Genomic DNA, 23560 nt, shown 5'->3' with positions numbered 1-23560 from the left:
AAGTCGACACCCGACAGGCAGTGCTTGTCGAATAAAGACATTAATCACTTATAAAAGCAACAAGAGACCTTTGCAGACGAAATAGAATGTGTTTAGAGGTTAATAGCGGTATTTTGAACATTTGTTGAAACAGCGCTATGATTGAAATCATGTTAATGTAGGAAATTTTGTTTGTTTGTAATGACGCTTTATTTTGAAAACAAATGAGAATCGTATAAGAACATAAGGGTTTTTTGAAATTATTTTTAAGTGTATAATACACACCTGGAGTTTGGTCCGTTCCTCCCGACTCACCCTGCATTTCAAAAAAAAATTTGAATTGAATTTGTTGTTGTAACGGGTGTGCTTATAAATAAGCGTCTTCTATAGGGTGTCCTGGTACTACGCGACTCTTACTCAGGTGTGAATAAAAAAAACTTAACTAACCTATTGAAGTTGGTTATCAAAGAAACGGTTTTGAGTTCTCCTCAACTTTCCAAGCACCTTAACCTAACCTAACATTAACTTAATGAAATAGAAATGAGTAAAAAGGTCTCTTTAGTCAATTCAAATTGATGGGGAAAAGAATCGGTTTCGTTTCGAGTTGCTGTCCTGAACTTTTCCAGAACCAAACTGATCCTAACCTTAACTAACCCATAGGGGTTAGTGCATAAAAGGAAATGGTTTTTAACTGAACACGTGATGAAGTGGAAATAGTGGAATAGCTGAAAATTTTGACTATAAGCATAACTTCATAACTTTGATCACTTTGATGATGTTTGATTTTGACTCTGAGATTCGAAGCCTTATCCTTCGCCTATATGCCACTGACACAGATTAGTTTTCTTTCGATATCTTCTTGTTGTATAGAGTTTATATATATGTACATAAAGTAACCAAAAATTTTCGTTTTCTGATTAAGAATTTCGGAATACTAGGTCTTTAAAAATTTTTATTTGGTGCTGGATGGATTGTTAGCTCAACAAGCTCTTCTTGTTGTACGGGATGAGTATATATATAAGAAAGCGAAAAATTCACATCCTTTTGGCCGAGAATTTAGTAACAGTTGCTCTGTCTTTTTCTTTTCTCGTCTTTTTTTGAGAAACAATAGCCGAGATTGAGGCTATACTGCATCAAGGAATACTTTGTAAGGAAATTGTTCCAAAGCAGTGGCGTCCTATGAGTTAGTATGAGTTTAGTAAAAATAGCAGTTTCTCTTAATTTCTATAAAATTTCACCTGACGTTTCTTCAGGAGAAACTTCAACTTTATTACAATGGAGTCTATTTCACTACGATCAAAAGATTTTGCTTTTGACATTATTCGTGTACTAATGATGCTCGATGAAGCCATGCATTATCGCCAACAAAATCAAAATACGTACTTCATGTCACCTTCAAAGCTGTAGTTCTGAGAAAAGTGTGAAAAATGTTAAATTAAATTTAACTTTTTTTTTATCATAGGTCCCTCCATGCACGTCAATTAAGTTAGTCATTTTAAATAGATATAAGATATCCCTGATGCAATTCAAACGATATCGGCTATTGTAATATGAAAAAAGGCGAAATTCTCCAGTAAAATGCATTTCACAAAATATCGATATTTCCATATCAACGAAATGTATCGAGAAAATGATGAAAATATCGCAGGGTGATGACCTAACAATCCACAAAACATTACGAATATCTTTATAAGGCACCCAATATTTCTGAATTCCTAGCAGAAAAACCCTGTACAACAAGAGGTGCTTAAAAAAAATCCTGCGCCAGTTACCTAAATATTAAGAATGGTACTTCCGAGGGTAATTCTCACGGGCGAAAAATACATCATCGGCGAAGAAATGTCGAAGTTATATCTAAAATCTCGTGAAAAAAAGATTTATTGAATGGCGATATTCTGATAGCAACGCATTGTATCCGAAAAGTGGCAAAGATGTGCCAAGATGCCGATCTAACAATCCATATAGCAACTTTAAACTCTTCGCCAAAAAGAGTTTTGCCTTTTCACACCATGTATAACAAGAAGACATTGAAGAAAATAAACTCTGACCAGTAGCATAAAGGAGGAGGATACGGCTTTTCATCTCAGGGTGTAAATCCGACAACATCAAGGTAATGTTATAGCTTTAGGTGTCCCACTTCATTTGTTGCTCAGTTTAGTTGTTCAATTATAGTTACATTTGATGTGAGCGCGTTTTTGATTATTGTAAATCGACTGAAAATGCGTGAATATCATCAGATTTCTCCAAATATCCCCGTACACATTGCAGGGACGTCATACCATGTAATTTGTGGCAAGTGGTAAATACGCACTTCCAAAAAAAATCACTTCTTGCGCACCATCCTAAATGTAGTAAAATTAGTTTCTGCACGTGCTCGCTAATATAAATCGGTAAAATTATTCGTTCTTTAGACTTCTCACGCAAGCTTTACAGATAACTAGCACAAGCCATGTCGGATCCTTCAGTACGCCATATGCGCCTTCATAATTCCCCCAATCAGCCGAACATAATTCGACTCTAATTTCCCTTAACGCCATTCAACATCGACGACTCATCCTCCGGTCTCATCTAATCGAGAACCACTCCAACAGGTTGTTAACTCTCTAATCAATACTCTTCGATATTCTCTAATACTTTTTCTATCGCGAGCAATCCCTCGTATCATCACGAAAATTGAGCGGAAAAAACGACGCCTCGTCTCGTTAGAAGCCGTAAACAAAAAGGGACCGCATCCAATCGTTGGAGATGCTGCCGGCTAAATCAATTTGAATGGATGATAGTACAGGCGCCTAATAACTGTAATTTGATGAAATTAATGATATTCGTTCATACCAGCGCTGAATCAACAAGTCATTAAGAGCGTTGTGGAGCGCTGATGAATAGCTGGTGCTTCGAGAAGTGGAGGAATGTAATGTTCAAACCGATTTTTGGACGTTTGGTCCCATCAAGATCAAATTCAGATTTAGATGTTAACTCTTTGTCTACTGAAGCGTATAGATGCTCTGAAGCTTCAAACAGTACTCATCAATTGATATACCATTTAGCAACCAAATCAGGTACAAAGGGAAAGGGTGGTTTGTTGCTCGCAGACACCTTATCCTGAAAGACCCATTTGTATGATGGTATGTGAGGAGATCTATGATCTGAACTAGATTAATGACTTTTCTCATTGAGTCTCGGTTAGGGTTATATTCCCTTCTGATTATGTCATTATGTGTGGGTTGTTTTGCCTCCATCGGAATAGGACATCTCTCAAGAAGATCATATGTCCTTATTACATATTCTGCAAGACAATTCACCCTCCAATACCCTCATCGTGTGCAAGTGTTTTCTGAGATTACAGTTACCAGCTATTGGTCCAGTACCAGTAAGTGATCTAACTTTCTGTCTGCTCAGCTCGAAAAGGTTTTTAGCTAGAAAGTCTTTATTATTTCTCAGCACAAACTCACCAACTGTGTCTCGAACGTGAGGTTTGATTCTAAAAACAATTACCGTAGATTCGGGTGACTTGGACGTTTTTGAAATTCAACTTGTCATATTTCAAAAACGGTGACCTATTTTCATGTGAGAAAGAGGTTCAAATATGCTAAATGACTCAGACTACTGATTAGGATATATACCATGCTTCAGAATTCGGATATAAATTGTGTAAAAAAATAAAATATACTTGTCTCAAGTCACCCACCGAGTTGGGAGGCTTGGGACACATTGATTTCTCAACTCTCAAATGGAATAGGTGACTTGGGACGGTGTATAGTATTGAAAAATTAGAATTTGTGATTATATAGTTGAAATTCGGTAAGGAAATTAAATGATAAACCCCTGTTACAGCAAAAGTAAATATATTGCAACTCAAATGTAGAAAAAACTAAACAAAACAAGGAAACTTTGATTTCTTTCATTCTTTAGTGATTTCTTTGTGGAAATAACATAAATAATAATATCCTGCGAAAAATCGCCATATTTCCTGCTGCCAATGCGCCGCTTGTATCTATTCGGCATTGTCTCAAGTGACCCTATGAAACAACAAAATAAATAAATGAGATACGAGTTGCCGTTTGATTTATAAACAACCTTGTTTCATGACATATCTAATATCCCACGAATCCAGAAAAAAACATTACACATGCACAAAGTGAAACACATGTATGTACAGGACACTAGAAAGTATAAGGGCCATAAAAAAACGCGCTTTTACTCTCCTGAATTCGTTAATTTTTCCTGTCAATTCAAACGCTTTGGTCACGGCAAACTCAACAGGAATTAATTGTTAAACTAACCGAAAAGACGCTACACAATCTCATTAGTTTGTCCCTTCACTCATAAATGGTAAGAAACAAAGAAATCTGCAAGGGGGGTAATTGTCCCAAGTTATAGGACTGTCCGAAGTCACCCGAATCTACCGTATGATGTAGTTTTCTAACCACTCTACTACTTCACCCCTAGCTGTAGGTTAGGTTATTCCTCGGGTTATTCCAACTACCGGTTTTAGACCACTGAACGAGGTTTGTGAGCCTTCTTTGGCAAGGTGATCTGCCCTACCGTTCATCAGGATGTCCCTGTGTCCTGGCACCCACACGAGTGTTAATCTACTGATACGTTTTCTCGATATTCCCAGATTTGCTTAGATCTGTGTTCCTTGCTCTAAAGATTTTTAAGGGCTACATCGAGAAAGAAAACTTCTTAGAAGGTTTCATCCAAAAATTGATTTTTTCAAAGGAATCTATATAATTACTGGCAACCCTATCTCTATAATCAATTCAATTCTATTCCAAGAAATATTTAGACTTGTGGTTAGCCTCTTTTACTTCTTCCGAAACGAGATCGCGTTCTTTTCATTTATCAATTTTTTTTTATTGTTGAATAGTGTAAATAACAGGTGCTCAAAATACTAGAAGAATACTACGTTTTTTTTTTTCTCAGAATAGTCTAACGAATTTCTGATTTTTGCTAATGTAGACCAGAATAAGTAATCTATATCTCATATGAGTTTTTTGGGAGAACTAATAAATTTATTAAAATATTTGGTTGCTCCGAAGCAGATAAAAGATATAAATATCTTTTTACGGAATCTAGTCTAGACAGACATATAAGATTAATTATGTACGACATGACATGCATATGTTTATGGTTTGTTTAATCATAGACTCATATTTTGTCACATCTATGCTACATTTTTGAGTTCAGGCTACTTCATATTTTTAAATCAGAGAATTGTAAATTAGTTTATATAAAATGAATTTTGTGATAAATGAAATTAATTGAATGTCTAGAAACAATTTTTAATCTTCGAGTAGCAACACACATTCTTAGCTCCCAAGTTTCCGGAATATGCATTTTAAAAAGTTTTTATGACGTGAAACATGATTTATTCCTAACATTCGATACACATCATTAAATTCAAGTAGAACAAGTTGTCGAATTGTTTTAAAACGCAGTTTTCATTCAATACTTAGGTTCTCACGAATTATCAAATCACATCCATGAGAACCAACAAAATGTTTCGAATGTGAAAAAACGTTTTCCTTATATAGCATGAATTATTGATGAAAAACAATATTGTGATTACAGCCTTGATTAGTAAATGACGGATTGTTAATTAGAGTTCCAATAACCAATCAATTGAAATTCGGTTTGTCGTAGTCCAGTTCATTAGTTATTCGATGAATATTTCAATTAAACCTTCATACATAATCATTTTGAAGCAAGTTCGTCTGCTCCCTTTACAATATGGATACGAGTAGAAGGAAAAATTCGAAAGAATAAATAACGCAAGAGATTATATTTTAGATAGCAATAATTGATTTTATCGAGGAATGTTTTATAATGATGTATTCGTTAGATTGGACAGTTTATTAACTAACTTCATGCGAATCATCAGTTTTGTTATAAATGAAAAAACTTCCTACCCAAATCATATCCAATACAATTCAACTTGGTCATCAGACAACCACTGATGTGATTGATTCGATTTTACCGGTGTGTCAGACCAAATTACACACACTGGTAGGCGAGAGATCATTAACTATATTTCTTCCATAACACCCAAGTCACTTATTTGAAGAAGCTATCTGTGATGAGCCTCCGATTATTATCACTTTATTATCAGGTCTAATTATTGACGTTACACATAACGCTGTACATACACTCTCATCCAAGCTTTAATTTATTCAAACTATTCCAAATAGATTGACTAGATGATATTAATTTCTTGGAGTTGATTAGATTTCTTAAAGAAAAAAGTGACCCGGGTTATTAGGCTGTGATTGCAATCAGGACATTGTGATCAAATCAAAAATTTGGACCTATTAATCATACGATGGATTTATTGACAACCAATACAGAACATGTAATTCGTAGAGCATTTCTACCTACTCTAAACTGATGAGCTACTGTCTAACTTAAGATATTTTTATAATATGTAGGAGGCCATAACAATCTTGTTTACTTTATATTTTGATTTATTTGTCAAACACATCTGCAGTGAACAACCCGAATTTATATAAACAGAATACAAATATGTAGTGGAATGAGTGTCAAAACCGTCAAAAGCATTGAACTATTTTAACTCATTCAAAATTGTAACCCCGGATTTCATAAAGCTTGATCGGGAAATCAACGCTTGATTGACGAATAACCGTCAATTGGTTTTCAATCGATGATTCAGTCAAGATCATTCAGAATATCATTTTCACATCAAATCATGATGTTCATTCCACCATTAAATTAATCTTAATTGCTACTTCTTCAATATATTCCGAAATGAAAAGGTTTCAGTGATTTCGAGTGACTGTCAAATCGTTGATCGGACAATCAAAGTTTTATGAAACCCGCTGTATGTGATTCTTTTAATTCCTTTTCGGAAAGCTTCAAAAATTATAAGGAAAATATGTCGACATTTTTTATCGTTGTGTCACAGACCAGATATTTTATTGAGTGGAGAATCTTTTCCCAAATATTTAATAAGTCTTGTTACTATTTCACACTGAACCATTTTCAATGTTATTGGCACATACATAATGTGGCCTCTGCTTGTATGACAATTTGCCAAAAATTCTAAATATGACCAGCAAATTTTTCTTATTTTTTCAACTTACCGATTGATGCAATAGTGAAATATTTGTATTTGGCTCACCTGAAATCAAATATTCATTGTTAGTAAAAATATGAAATAAACTTATATATTGAAAAACTCATTAACAGCAAGAAATTGACAGAGCCTTATTTGTTTACAAATTCACTTTTTATGGTGTACGGTGTACGGAATATTCTGTGGAAAGATCTTAATGTAGCTCGAATGCTATTGTTGTGCATTTGAAATCTGTTTATTGAAATAGCATGTTATTTTATTGAAATAAGGGTAAAATTTTGATATTGATCACGAGGTGTTAATGAATTACTTCTATTTGTCTACACTGAAAAATCAGTATAAAGACACTGAATTCTTCAACCTAGCTTTAGCACAATGATACTTTCTTTCCTATAATAAGAAAAATATCATATGCAGCCTGAAGATTCTTATCTTAATCCTATTTTCACTATCAGGTTTGATGTATTAATAACTTTCATTTCATGAATTTCATTACCTGTGTTTATTATTATTCAAAAGGGGCTAAACTCCAAATATTCCACATGAATGATATTCCTGTCTGTGAAGAATTGTTTGAGCGATATAATTGCGATAATAAGAAATAATTTAGATGCATACCACCCGCCGATATGAATATCAACAAATGTTACGATCTGAATTGAACTAACCAAATTGCCATCGTCGGGAGAACTAAATGGAGACCGATCCACCGAAGAGGAGCAGATGCTGACCTCAACAAGCGTTTCACAATTTTTTCGCTCAAAACAATGCATATCTTGAAAACTATAATCCTAATCGGAAATCTCTCCTATGGAGTGCAATGAATTTGCATTAGAATGATAGATTTTGAGAGAAAGATTGTGGAACGTTACAAAATTTGAAAATTTTCAACACTGACCATACTGTGTACAGGAACTTTTTGTTGTTGTTTGTCAGGTAGACGGATCAGTTCGTATTACATAATATAAAAGCATGAAATACTCTTCAAACTCCTAGTGATTGGCAATTGAAATAATTATTCTCTTGAAAGAATGAAGCAAGGCATTAGTTTCGCGCCTTCATGTTTAATACATCCAGCCATTTCGATCGGTCTCCAGTACAACTACCTCTCTAATGTCTTCACGAAGCAAAAGTACCATTTCGATTTTTTTTCGAATCTCTGGTATCTTGGTTATTGTATCATTAAGGCCGTTTATACCGGGTATATTGCTAATTAGAAAATGTACGGCAACCAATTAAGTAATCATAAATTACGAAACGGTATCCTCTTTTAATTGGCTTTTGAAATTCGCATTCATTGAGCAATACTTACTGCCCTCCTCGTTTCTGAGAAACGAGTTCGTGCCGTTTGAAAAAAGTAGAAGATGGGTCTGCTCGATCAACCTCGATGCGTTGGAGAAATTGCAGATGGTTTCTACCAAAGATAAATTTTTTCCGCATTACTGAAGATTCAATAAAATGTAAATTCTTAGATTCTCTGAACGGAAGTCAATGTCCACTCGAAACTGTTAACAAAATAAATTAATAATCATTGATGGCGTTAATTCAATAGATAGAATGCTAGATACAAAAAGTTTATATCTAGTGAAAGATAACAGTCACATAGAATTTATAATTGGTTGACAAAATTGAGTAGGCTGTGTTTTTCCTCGTGGTAGTTTTTTCGAGCATTCACCAGATGATTGTCGCCATTTGTATTTTGTTGTGATTAGTTTCAACATTCTCTATCGATTATTGTCATTCTGACACTCTTTAAATGTTTTACATAAGAAAATCTCTGAAAAATTCAAAATCAAATACAATTTTCGAAACTTTAAATAGCATAAATGAGGGGTGGTGGTGATCTTAATGGTATAAGGTGAATACGAGGGTGAATACATCTCAATGAAAACTTTTTTTGGCGAAAAGAAACGAATAATTCCATATTGCATGCGGTCAGATCGTACTTTCAGCAGCCAATGATCTCATTAAGTTTTCAGTAGCTGTCGGTCGAATTTAATATCGTGAGTAATTATAAATCGAACTAGATCATAAAGAAGAAGTTCATTAAAAGTTTTCAGTGAGACGCATAAATATACAACTTACGCAGAGGCTTCCAACGAATGAATTGTAATGATACTCGTAACAACATCCTCTACATTGTAGATAAATAATCAACTTTATAATACAAGAACTGTTGCACCGATTAAAATGAGTGAAATTATTAATCGAAAACGATAAAACGAGATACAGCATAATCTAATAATAATTTATGCGAATGGCCTCAAACTTGTTCGTGGGTTATCATTGCAAAATGTAGTAGTGGGTAATAATTACGAGGGTTTTTTTTTGTTTAACGCTTGGTCAGTGATAAATAACAACGAATGGACTTGTCATGGGATATTCTTGTGTTTACCGCCCGCTTCTTATGATGACGGTGCTAGGTTAACATGAAATCCCGAGAGCATTAGCTCTGTTACACAACGATATGATTCAATATAAACATTGCCATGTTACTTGTCGTAGCTTGAGGCAACAGGTGCATCATACAGGGTGCCTGATTCTTGACAGTGGTAGCTCGGGTAGTGAGGTATGGTTTCGATAATGCGTCGGATGCATGCAGTGGCTGCAGAATGTGACTGCTGCGCTTGTCGAATCGACTGCGCAACTACCAAGCCGCTTATAAATTCTGTAGCACTGCAGAAGTGCTACAGTGCTACAGAATGTGCCTGCTGCCTGGTAGTTGCAGCCACTACATGCATTCAACGCACTGCCTCAACATCCAGTTGAAGAAAGGTCAATTATAATATAATGGTCCATTAAATTTTGCGGACGAAAAGTACTTGCCTTCAAAAATATTCGACTTTTCGTTCGGAAATAGGTGTGATTTTCTGTTGAGGTCGACGAAAAGCGTTACCATAGCAACGAACAATAACTCATTAGTGTCAGTGTGAAGTTTGAGATCAAAATAGTAAACCAGAGTTACGCAATAAATTAATGCCCGTTTGTACAAATACCCCTCAAAAGGAGTACTTAACTAAGTGTCGTTTAAAGTTAATGGACGCTTAACTTTATTCTCAATTGCACGACTGTGGCTTAACAGAATCTTAAGGAAGGGGCCCTTAAGTTTTTATATCTCGTGATATTCCTTTTTTTTATTTTGGTCATCTTAGTCCAATAAAGCTATTTCATTGGTTGGCCGGTTGCCGATCATCGTTGTCATTTCATTAACCTAACTCAATTGTCCTGTCAGTCAGTTTCAAGTAAATTATTATATTATTATCGAAGAGTAACAACTTTTTGTTGTTGAATTAGCATTATTATTGATAATGTCAGTTTATATAAGTACAAAACTTTCTTTGTAAGGTCTCGTGTGAATTTGTTTTATTAATGTTGAAGAGGAACGTGAAGAAAATGTCCTTATTGTCCAGATTGTCCTTGTTAGTACGAATACTATGAATGATTGCCAAGCAAGTGGTGGTAATCTACAAAGGGCACTCAACTTCTCAACAGAAGAAAAGAGTTTGTTGCTAACTATAGTATGATTTGTGACACAAAATTGAAAATTGAAAGACTGATGGTATAACAATAAAGGCAAAAAAAAGGCTTGATATTCAATAATGAATTCATTCAATTTTCAAAATCCATCAAAAATGTGAAGTTCTGTAGCCAGTTCAACAAATTATTCTAGGTTAGAATCCCGCTCTCAAATATTTAAGTGGTCATTACAGGAGCGCTTAAATTTAAGGTTAGCTTTAGCCATTAAAATGAGCAATGTAATTTAAGTTAAGAGTTCATTTTAAGGGACACTTAACACTAAGTATGTTTGGTGCAAACGGGTCTAAAAGAAAGAAGATGTCCAACGAAATTGTGAAAATCGAAAAACTGGAGTATCGAGCCATCATCAAGTACCTGTATTCAAAAGGGTTAAGAGGTAAGCAGATTTACGAAGATATGCTTGATCTCGTGCTTGATACCCTTGGTGATCAATGTCCTTCGTATGCGACCGTAAAAAATTAGACTGCAAGCTTCAAAAGAGGTAGATTTTATATTGAAGATGATGACCGATCGGAAAGGCCAGTTTCTGTGTCAGTCCCCGAAAATATCGATGCAGTGCATGACATGATTTTATCAGACCGTCGAATTGGGCTAAAACGGATATATGAAGCACTGAATATTTTATACGAACCTTAGAACATAGAATATCAGGAAGGAGCTTTTTCGAATAAATGTGACGGGAATTGTGCGACGGAAACGGCCATATTGGTCTTCCAAGTTTTGATTTGAAAGGTGGCAGACTTGGAAGTCAAATGATTCTGTTATCTGTGGCCAAATGAACAAAGTGATGTTTTAACTTAATTTTGGTAATTTGGATTATTGAAATTTGCTGGAAATGAAGATTTTGGATATTGTAGCGTGAATAATTCATAGGTAGGTGATTTTTTAAGCTGAATATCAGGTATTAATTATGAGTTTCTGAATTTCATGACATATAACAACAAGGTTATCCCATGACAATAACAATCCATGGGCGTAGGTGATGTGGTGTCATATATCTTAATACCATTAAGTATCTAGTCAAGCAGTGTTAGGCGGGGTGAATTTCCGCTTTGATTATCAATTTGAACGAGCTTGAAAAAGCTTCTGACTTTACGTCAGTGCTTTCCTAATTTTTTTTATTAGTCAGAATCAACTGATAATGAGTTAGTTTTTTGGAAACTTTATTGTCCTACGTCACTGTTGAAACGGAAATATATGTCGGCCATATTTCTCCTCCATTCCGGTCAAATTGAAATGAGCAATATGCTCCTTCCTGTTATTCTATATTCTAAGATACGAACGCATCACATAGTTCACGTCAATTTGGACATGAGAAGAATTGCTGCAAAATGGATCCCCAAATGTTTGAATGCTGACCAAAAGCGTGCAAGGGTAGAAGTATCGCTTTCGATCTGTGCTCGATTTGAAAACAACGTAGACTTCTTAAACCCATTTGTTACTATGGATGAGACTTGAGTGCATTTCTACGATCCAGAAACGAAGCAGCAATCGATGGAAAGGCGACACTCTGGTTCTCCAAGACCTAAGACGTTTCGCGTCCAAAAATTAAAGAGAAAAGACGCGGAAAGCTATCCAAAAGTGTTTGGTTTTTGCAGGACAAAGCCCCTGCACGCAAATCTTATGTTGCCATGCAAAAAATTCGTGATTTAGGGTTTGAATTACTAGAACACGACCTTTATTCAATAGATTTGGCTCTATCCGACTATCATCTCTTTCCTCAACTGAAAAAAGTTTGAAAAGTCGTAAATTTTCTTCCAATGAGGAGGTTATAAAAGCTGTGGAGGTCTGGTTTGCAGAGCAAGAAAAAACATTTTTTTTTTTGAAAGGTCTAGAGACGTTGCAGGTTCGCTGTAATAAATGTATCCAATTAAGAGGAGAATATGTTGAGTAATAAAATATTTTGACATCGAAATTTTGTTTGGTTCTAAAGCGGGCTAAGAATTTTTCAATATATTCTGGTACTTTCGGTATTCACTGTTCAGATACATACAAAATAATCTCTGCCGCTTTCTAGCCAAAATTTTGTTGAGAAATCTCGGCTGTTGCAAACGGGCTTTAGACTATTACGTTTTAGCCGCAATTTTATGTAGAATCCCTCCCTTGATCTGTTTGACAACCGCCTGTCACTCATCTTGTATACCGGGTATTTTTTCGAAGGAAATCAAGCATGCCGCTGCAAATCGGGGCACACCCCGAGGCCTAGCTCAGATTCTAATCGCCGAGATAATTGGACACTAATCATAACTCTATTTGCTTTTGAAACTGCCACCGTGGAATTAATGAATCCTAATTGAAAACACGGCGAGCGTTCTCGCAAACATCCCCCCTCGCCAAGCCGCCGTAAAAAGTGCAGATTTCAACGGTAAAATTACACATACCGAGCAAATTATACGGCGGGCTCGTTATACGGGCCCAAGAAACGCTGATTACGGCACAGTAGCGGCCGTAGCGCGGCCAGTGAAGATGCCAAATAGAGAAGGTCGATATCACCATCGGGAGAAATGAGATTTAACGATCGGCCGGTCTGTAGTAGGTGTAAATAAATGCCGGCGAAAAAAAAGGCCGTTCGAGAGTGCCCGTCCATTTACGATGGCGTTCGCAATCCGGTCACTGGGACGATTTTACGGTGCCTTACCGGAAATGAAAATCTTGGAGATTAGCGCGGAATGGTTTCGTTTGAGCCTCAGACGACTGTCGCAGTTTATCTTGCGGTATTGAGGATAGGCTTTTTTATTGCTCAAGGCCTATCGCGTGCCGAGAAAAATATTGCACATAGATAAAGTCAATAAAACGCAACGGCCAATGTCTTTTCTAGGTCTATATCTGTAAATGTGTCGATTTTTGTTATATATCCGTGTGTGAATTTGAGTTATATACAGGGTGAGTCTGTGACTCGTACAATATTTCAACAGTAGATTCTTTAGGTCAAAAGAAACGCTTTTTTCCTTTACCATTTTTTTCGAATCGGCTCGGTTTAAAAGATACAGGCTGTTGAAAAACCACAAAAAAATGTTTTTTTTTTTGTTGTGACAAACGGTTCTGTCGAACGAAATGAATTTTCCTGTTATCTCATCATGACCATTACGTACCGTAAAAATACCAAAAATTCATAGAACCCAACTCTTGAAACTAAGTTGGACGCTATCTTATGAAAATTTGAACGTTTTGTAAAATAAAAGTATTCTTCATATTTTCTCGTATATCTAATGCGCCGATTTCGAGAAATTCGTTCAAGAATAAAAATAGATCAATTCGAAAAAATGGGTACTTTGACCGAATGCAAATCTTTTAAAAAGTTCCACAGATGTGTTGGGTCACAGATTATGCTAGTTATACTGAAGGTAATTTCGTTTTTTCAGGGGTGGCACATCTCATTATGAAAACTTAAAATGGCTATATCTTTTTATCAATGGTATAGAAAAAAAGTGTTTCTTTTGGCCTCATTAATCTCCTGTAAAATTATTTGTATGAGTCAAAGACTCTTCCTTTTGAATGCAAGCAACACATTTTTGGTTATCAACCAATATAGCATAGGTATGAGTTTTAGCAGAAGTTAGTGTAAAGGGGTGCTATACAATTCGGCGTATTATACAAGAGCTTAGGGAAAAACCTCAGTTAAGAAACCTTGTCTCCTCGTGAGTAGTGTAGTGATAACAAATTTGTTTACAGAATAAGCTTTTAATACTGAAGAACTTCTTTTCAATTGACATAAAACATTCTTTATCCTCCCTCCATCTCGAAATTATGTCTGAAACAAAAACCAGAGCAGATGACGAGACAGACTTGATGATAACTAAGGAAAAAATAATTAATCATAGGTACAAAACTTGTTCTCCAATTAGAGGCATTCGGGGTAACAGCGCAGAGCGCATATCTCGACTATGCAATGTATGAAAGAGGATTTCATTTGGGTGAAGCAAAGACGCAGAATCGCCAAATTAGTTTTTTCATAAGACTGCGCCGTGCGACATTTCGTTATCTTTTTATTTGCAATCAATCAAATTTACTAGTTTTCTTGTTAAATTTTAGCATCTCTGCAAATTCCGAGTCCGATTGCGTTAAACAATATTTTATTCGATCATGAAAAATGTTTAGGTTTAGGTTCTGTTAGCTGCTCAACTCTATAACAACGTCAATTCACATTTTGGCTTACTGGGGAAAGTGTGCGCGGGTAAGTGTGCGCATAGTGTGCGCATTAGTTTAGTGAGGAATAAATGACGACATTCTTTATTTTCTTGGTTGAAACTTGATCAGTATCGTCCTATTTGTTCAGAAAAATATGAAGAGCTACCAACAGAGGAATGTATCAAGTTTTGTGTTCATCAGGAATGGCGGCACGAACAATAATGCACTGCTTGTAAAAAGACGCTTATTGACAATAAACAGCATTTCTTTAATATTGTAATATTTTGTGACATTATTTTGTAATTTGTTTTGCTTGTGTGGTTCACTAAGCACTGGGCACGCTTACCCGCACTACGGGGCATGTGAACGCATTCAGACTTTCACTATTAAATTTTTTTTTAAGATCAAAAAACGTTTTTGTTTGTTTGCTTTTTGATGTTTTTTTTAGATTAGAAAATGCTCCATATTATGAATATGCTTTAATTTTCCTAGCTTCAACAATTGAGACGGGGTATGGTTTGAAAGGCAAAGGTGCGCACAGTTGCCCCGAATGACTCTACACTGTGAAGAACATAATCTCTGCGTCTAAAATTCACTGCTTATTTTGGTGAAAGATCACGCTCGTTGTCAGAAATTGCTTCAGTATTGAAATTAATAATATTCCGAATCTTGCTTTTGACCGGAAGGGCCTTTCTACTAGGTTCGGTCTTTCAAATGATAATTCTTCTGTTCTTCAGTTGTTCGAGGAACCCTACAGGACCCTTTTGTTGGTCACCCAATGTTCTTGGCTCTCAGGATACAAATATTGCACCAATAATCTTTATTGAGCGATTTTAATGTTCTTGGATTGATGTGTTAAAAAAATAACCGACTCGGTCTAATTATTTTTTCGATAATTCCAGGACTAAAGACATAAGCAAAATTTTCAGTATACTGCTAAAAAGTTTAAGTGGATATTCGGGATAAAACCCGTATACATACAGTAAACATACCATGTGGATTGGCGTAAGTATGCGTAAAACACTCACACAAAATATGGTCCTCATACACTTAATGGCTTAATTCCAAAAAATTACAACAAACTTATTTCTTCCATTCTCCACCACTTTGTATGTGACCCAGTATCGAGCCCAGTATATTTGAGTATATTTTGAAATAATCGACTGTTATTGTAATTTTCCTAACTCTGTATATTTCACTTAGGAATTGCCATTTAAACTGTATTCACTGTGGAGAGGGTTCTTAATGTTTTAAGCCTTAAATGTTTTCCGAACTATTCAGCCAACATAATGATGTCACTGTTACATCAACTGCCTCAAGAATAAGTCGATGTCACTTTGAAGCTCAAACAGCGGGAAACTGTCTTTGAAAATCGATCTACCCTTGCTAATCGAGATTATAATATCCAACTATTAAAGACAAAATGTATATTATCCTGCTTCATTAGGAAGCAGGATCTTCAACGATATCGAATTATCAATTTACCAAAATGTCTAGCAAGCAATTAAGGATGAAGCATAAACCACTACAAAGTGTTATACGGAGATTGAATTCAATTTCTAAAATGGACTCGAGAGCTCCGACCAGCACAACTGACGGATCCTTTCAAAATAAGGCAATATAATTTTAAGAGCCAGCTCTATTTCAAGCCTAGCTTCAAAGAGTTAACTGCCAAGCGGCAATCGTGTAATGGGCCTAAAATAGCCAAGAAAATAGCATAGTGCTGCCCGCAGTCCAAACATCTACGCCATCACTATTTCAACGTTTTATACCAAATTTAGAACACATACTCGGATTTCGTGTATACGACTACCATTGAGTGGATATTTATGTGTTCACATTGAATATGAAACATCCTAGTATATGTAAAGCTATTCGATATGACGTCTTTAGACAAGAAGAACGAAGATAGAGCAAGTGATAGTAGACATATAATTTGAAGAAGGTTGTGAACTGAATATTTCATATGAAAATCTTTTTTTCTATCATTTATAAAAATATTTTTTCTGAATGGATAATCAAACAGTTTGATGCAATTTATACAGGGTGAAAATGAATAGTTTCGAAAATATATAAATTGTTTTTTTGAGGGAGAAAGCAATCAGAAGAAAATTTTGCTGCTGTTCCCCTATAACGTCAACATGATATTCATATATCTACTCTAGATGAATTTAAGTTCGAAGATAATTCCAGCCTATCACAATTACATGGGACTTTTTCTCTCAAAAATTATTACTTTCAGAAAAAAACTACACGAGATCTTATTTGTTCAAAATGAATCAAGCTATCAAAACTAATTATTTAATTGTATAATATAAATAAGTAAAAAGATTTCTTGCGACACAAATTTCAGATGTGGCTTTTTCAATTATAGGGGAATACCACCAAAATCTTTCGTGGTTGCCATCTTGCTCCTATAAAAAATATATGCTAAATTTCTTTTTTATTTGTTCCCTGGTTTTTAAACAAAAATTGCTTTTCAGTTGCCATATTTAGGGAGGTTAATCTAAGCATGGTCAGCACCAAATTAATAAATTTATACTCGAGTTTATATAAAAGACCCAAACTCTAGCCAAACTATGTTCTGACAAAGAATCAACCTTCAAATTCCTGCACAACCATTCTTTTACATTTATTTTTTTTTTCAAGAAATCTTATTTCATTCATTTTCGATTAGTTCATTTATATTTCTCATTTCATTAGGGTTATACGTATTAACTGTTCACTATGTATTTTTCTGGCTTTAGTGGTTATTTCATTTACTGTATTATTGTACTTTTCCTCATTCTTGCACTGGTAATATCCAAAGATAACAGGACCCATATTGTCAACGAATGTAGACAAGAAAAAACAAAGGACCAAAAAAAAAAGCTTAAAAATATTTCCTGAGTATTTGATCTGCAAAAAAATACATTGCTTACGAATAAATTAACTTTTTCATCAATTCATTATTTGAGGAAAGTTAGTCTCAGGCATATTTCATTCAGAAAGTGCATCATGAAATTTCCTATCTCTGAAAGAACAGTACCTATCAACTAGGTATCTTGGTTAGATTCTAGGACTAAAACCTATATTATTTTGTGTTTCTTTGAATACCTATATCTACTTTCATTTTCATTGGAAAAAAATATTCGAAAGTTGTTTTACCCAAGTTCCAGTAGAAATTCAATCTCATAGGAATGACACGAATGATAGATATTATCAATATTTTAATGCAATCATGTAAAACCGAGTGTAAAACTAAGAAAAAAAATAGTAGTAGGAATGAATAAATTTGGATATTTTAACGTTTTTCTCTGGGTACCCCAAAACATTCTTAATATTCAGTAAACCTATATTTCTTGGCTTCCAGAGATCCTTAAATGAGTAAGTTGAATCAAGCCTAGCTGGCTGAAAATGACCCATCAAGAAGAGCGCAAATACCAATCAACTAACCGAGAAAAATCGTTTCAACACAAACAATCCAAAACAAATTGCGTCAAAAGAATTCGAGCAATTCACCCGGCATTTATCGCACTGAAAAACTCGCTAGACATAATCAATTATAGGAATTATGTCCTTATTATGTAAACTGCAACATACGAATTACCTCCAATGATTTAATCTCCGTTAAATCACTCGGCGGCAATCAAGAGATGGATGAGAACTTGAATGAAAACCATAAAGTGGTACGGACGACGTTCGGAATACCAAAATTTATTCCTGCGTCTCCTTGCGAGTAGAGGCTGAGGAAAAAAGGATCGAGAAGAGTCTCGAACACAATATAACGATAAATAAAATACCGAAAGCAGCCACTTCATGGGACTAAGCACTGGTCTATATTCTCAAAAACGCATTATCGCTACTGGATAGGACATTGTAAGCTAATTCGCACTCTGTCTTGATGGCATTCATCCACACATTTATTGCGGGGCTGCGCAAAAAATGGGTTTATTTGTATAAACGGAGTTGAGGATGTACGAGAGGGCTCTTCTTGGTGGACGGTGGAGTTATAAGTATGCGCCAAAGGATGGAAAGAAAAAAGAAGTTAATAATTTACCTACTGTATGATTATTTGATTTCTTTAGTGAAAACATATTTTTGTATAGTAAGGATTCGAACAAGAAAATGCGGTCAGATAGCAGGTTTCGTGTTTTGTTGGTGGTAATAGTAGTAATTTCAAAACTTTGAATAATGATCTTCCACAAGGATCAGTTTTAGCACATCTTCTTTCCAATTTATATCTTTGTGATATCCCTACTACCTACTACTTCTTCTGTAAAATTTATAGATGATATTTCCCTCGCATTCCGTCATTCTGATTTAAGATGCATAGACTATGTATGCATAGATATCTATGTACAGATTTAGAAATTTCGGGGAATGGGGAATCCTCCTCAATTTGGGATATCACAGCATATGCAAGTTTAAACTGAATAATTATGAGTTTCATTTATGAATTTTTCAAATGCAACGCGGAAACTATTCAAAATCCTTCTTCAAATATGATTAAGATTTAAATCGCTTCGTTTATAGTTTACGATTTGGCAACATCGCCTACTTGAAAATAAAAAGAACAATGGCTTGTTTAAAAATGCCAGTTGTTGATTGACAGCCATCATATGGCGCGTACTCACTGGAGGGCCTCAATAGCAACAGGCCATAAAAATCCCATACAATTTTACGACCTTCCTAGTTCGTCGCAGACTTCATAGAAATCTTTGTCTATCTAATCAAGATAGTGTGTTTGTTGTCCTTTATTATCAACGCATATTTCATTCGATGTTGCCAACTTGTGCAATAGAAACGAAACGCTTTAAAATTTCAAATACCCATTTCTATTTGTCATTTTTAAGTACTTAACATGATTTTTTTTGGGAAACGGTTTAAATGGTTATTTCAAAATGTGACGTTTCATTTTCGTTAGAAGGAGTTTTCCCTATTTCTTTTCAGAGTCCTCTCCCGACTTATTCCAATTCTGTCATAGGACAGAATTGGAATATAGATTCCACAGAATACGATTCTTAGACAGAAGTCGCGTAAATCCCTATGGTCCTCTTTCCTTAATTCGAATGTGAAGGACAAGAACATTTGGAAATCTGAATGGAAATAATTGGTTAGTGTTCTCTCGAATAGAATTCCTGATTTTGATCTTCCTAGGAATATATTGGTGTATTCTGAATCGTATAAGAACAGGTCACGGAAGTTGCTTTTCCGGTGAAATTCAGTTGAAAGCCCTAGGTATATCGCCAATAGAAGAAAAATTGCCCTTTATAAGATGTTAGCGGAACAAGCTAAGTTTCGAATTTTTTATCAACTTTCTTTTAACTTCAAGTGCGTTAAACTCTCGGTTAAACTATTGTATTAGACACGACATGATTGATCCACCTAAAATACGAAAACTCCCTGTTTAGAATTCATTTGTTTTAGAGATTAGAGTTATATTGGGAATTTAACAGCTTAATCCTTCTGAAAAATATTAAGTGCGTGCGTTTTAAAAATTTGAGTGTTCGCTGGAGATTTCGAAGCACTTCTCAAGAGTGCTTAGTAAGGCACTCATTTGTATTATTTAGGTTAATTCTTATACTGCAAGCCTCGCTGCAAGCGTAACACACCTACAAAATGAACCAGGTGTTCAGTGTCAAATCTGCTATGTTTACTTGGGGTATCTAATAAGGAACTTTTGTGAAGTACATGTTATGTTTGTGTAATCATTCCGTGTCTGACACGATATTTGGGATATGCCCAGATTATCTACAAATTTCCTGAATACTTTATTCATGCTCTACGATATCCACTCAACATATTTGGAAATTTGTTCTATATTTTTGTGATGTATCATTTTGAGCTTATGGAGGGAACAAAAGACTAGAAGTGTTCGTAACTACCATTGAGGGCGCTTCGAAACGTAAACAAAAATTTCGGATTGAGGGAAATGAGGTTGACAAAACAGTGAAAATGTATTTAGTTTTGGTTAGTTTTTTCAGTTATAGAAATTGTTCGGTCTAATAGAGAACTACTTATATTATAACAAGCTGTAGTCACTTTGCTATAAGTACTTGGATTTTTCCTTGGATTTTTCTGTGTAACAGTAAACTATCGGAAACGAAGTGCTATGTACCTACAGGCTGGACAAAATTCGTTGTCTTCTGAGGGGATATCAACCCTGTACATTGAACTCTTTTCTCTTTTTATATTGGTTCTTTTGAATTTTCATTCACAATATATAAAAACCCTGTTTTCGTTTTTCCTTGAAGGGCAGTTATAAAGAACTGCAATTGTTAGCATAATACAATGCGTTTTTCTGTTTTGTTCCCCACATTTTTCTTCTTTAAATTTTTGATCAGAACATTTTGAATATATATGTATATTCACTGCTTCAGATACGTCGCCGAACTGATTTGAGATGTATGTATTTTTCCTCCAATTATTGATGAAAGTACACCCTTTGATATTAAACAGATGATATAACATTTGTTTTTGTAACAGTTTGTTCATAAAACCCTCAATGGAACCTTATTCAATTTTATTAATCAAAGGTCTCAGGGAAGGAACCAATATGGAACAAATCTACATGATTGAAAATTTTGAAATGTTAATAATTTCTTTATAAATGAGATGTATTCCTTCTTTGAGGCGGACATAGGAACGTAGCTGCTCCATATTTGTGATCTTCATGTTACATTTATGTGACAAAGCAACATTTACGGGATAATCTTCTGTTTTGTAAGGTGCCCTCTGATATAGTCACCAGGAAAGGACCATTTTGTGATCGTTTTCGTAAAATAATATTTCCCACGGTCGGAAAAGTGGCTTTATCGAAAATCCTTCCTTGCTCAGAACCCATCATCATCATGAGACGCCGTCGGAAATCCCACGATAACGGAAAGCTCGTCCAATTTCGAAATCCGACAAATTATCATATCTGAAACGACGTTATCCGCAAGACATCTAAAGAGCTCAAGATCAAGCGGAGGCGGTGGCGCCGCCGTCAAAAATTTCACCGCATTACGAAACCGTGCCGCACATCGCGGTGCGACGTGCTGCAATTATCGACAGGGATCTCCCCTGAGACCTGTCAGACCGAACATATGTTCGTAATTTGAATGCCGCACTCGCCGAGATCCCGGTGTCTTAACAATGTAACAGTACCACAATGTCTCTACCTATATAATTATCTGCGGTCACGTGTTATCATATGGCGATTTTGCGGCTAAATCGGGACGATATTCGCCGGGCGCCCTGGACGCCCCGCGTCGTTTTGCCGTTCATCAGGCGTCGAACCCGGTTTGATCGGTCTTGCTTAGATAATGAGGCGGTAATTCCACTAATTGTCCGCAGATGCATATCACCGACGTTATTTTTTAGAGGATGGTCGAGGAGCTAGAGACGGAGCGTAACACGAGCTCCCCGAAGATCTACAGACGGAGTTAGCAAAACTGTCGATCAAAAACCATGACAGATTGTATAGTCCACAACTTATTCTTCAAGTTTTCTGTCTTTTTTCTGCACTTTTCTTCATCTGTTTCATTTTGTACTCAATTGCTTCCAACCAATAAGATCCACTTGTTGGTCGCTTCTTCTCACAGAAGAAAAAATCAATTTCGAAAGTAAAGATTTATTTTTAAGTATGTACAATAACCAAAAAAATAAATTTCTGGAACTCTTCTAAATTCACATTCTTCGGAGTTCATAAACCATGAAACAGTTTCAGCTTTGCTCCGCAATACCTAATATAAGTATCTTCAATCAGATTTCACAACTGATTTCGAGTTAAATAGTTTTTCTACTCAGTTCTTCGGTGGTTTTCTTGATTTTCTTTTTTCGATTAACAACTGGAAGGAAGGAAAGGGATGCTGGGTTTCGTCAATCTTTGCAAGGAGCCTAGTTGCACTCTGTTAATGAGACTGCTGTCAACACTGACGTTTATAACGTGCGTGCGCAACGTTTCACGTGCATGCGCTACCAGTCGAAAACATATCACGTAGTAAGGTTATCTCACCTTTTTCATAATCCCAGTCTTCCTCTTTGAAAACGTCGTATACCGACGTAATTTATTCTCGATGTATTCCATTTTGATCTTGACTCTACCCTTCGTCTTCTTGCCGTTGCTCGGCGGCGATTTCTTCGACTGCAGGGAGTTGTAAGTGTCTTCGTTCATGTCGTTGACACAGGATTCCAGGCCCATTCCCTGGGAAGACATACCCCTGTCGTCGTAACAAACGTCGTTTTTCATGCCTCCACGACCGCCACATGCACTAGAAACCATCGTATGACGCGGCGACAACTGTTGCAAACTTGTAGACGGTCGACCGAGGTTAGGATTTCCATATATCTCTGGTGGCGTTTCGCCGCTCAACAAGTTCATGCTATAACTCATGTTGAAACGGGAATCCCTCCCGCCTGGCGGTTCCATCTCGCACCACAGTTTGAAAACTAAATAACGACAGACGACGCGTAACACTATGTGCACCTTTGACAGCACACACGAACACAGCTGAGCGCACAATACGATACTACGGATCCTCGGCAAACTCTGCGCCGCCCAGCGCTCTCACGCGGCCAATACTCACACTAGCGATGTGCGCAGCCGCATGATAAAGACACACTTTCAGCACTCCGTTTCCTTCTAACACATAACCTAAATATGTCGAAATTGGTGGCGGAGTGATCGAGTTAGACGTGAGTAATTTGACCTAAGACTGAAATTTTACTTGAGAACATAGGAATACCCGACAATTTCGAGTGTTTATTTAGATTGATATGGGTGGAAAGTTTCCTGGTCCTTTTAAAACCTGCAGGAGTCAACCGCCCTCATTGAAGGAAGCATGATAGTATTCGGGGAGC

General features: G+C 35.9%; 1 protein-coding gene across 1 annotated transcript in view; it reads right to left on the bottom strand.

The window, feature by feature from the left end:
- The window catches only part of LOC123314697 (serum response factor homolog), a 116348-nt gene extending 93102 nt beyond the window's left edge, over nucleotides 1–23246 (bottom strand). Inside the window, exon 1 of the mRNA XM_044900001.1 lies at nucleotides 22716–23246. Coding sequence (XP_044755936.1) covers nucleotides 22716–23129 — 414 coding nt within the window. The 5' untranslated portion in view covers nucleotides 23130–23246. The remainder of the gene's footprint in view (nucleotides 1–22715) is intronic.
- Between the last annotated feature and the right edge of the window lie 314 nt (nucleotides 23247–23560).

This window comes from Coccinella septempunctata, chromosome 6 (genome assembly GCF_907165205.1).
Source record: "Coccinella septempunctata chromosome 6, icCocSept1.1, whole genome shotgun sequence".
NCBI lineage: Eukaryota > Metazoa > Arthropoda > Insecta > Coleoptera > Coccinellidae > Coccinella > Coccinella septempunctata.
Note: the sequence above shows the minus strand (reverse complement) of the source record. Positions and strands in the feature narration are given on the sequence as shown.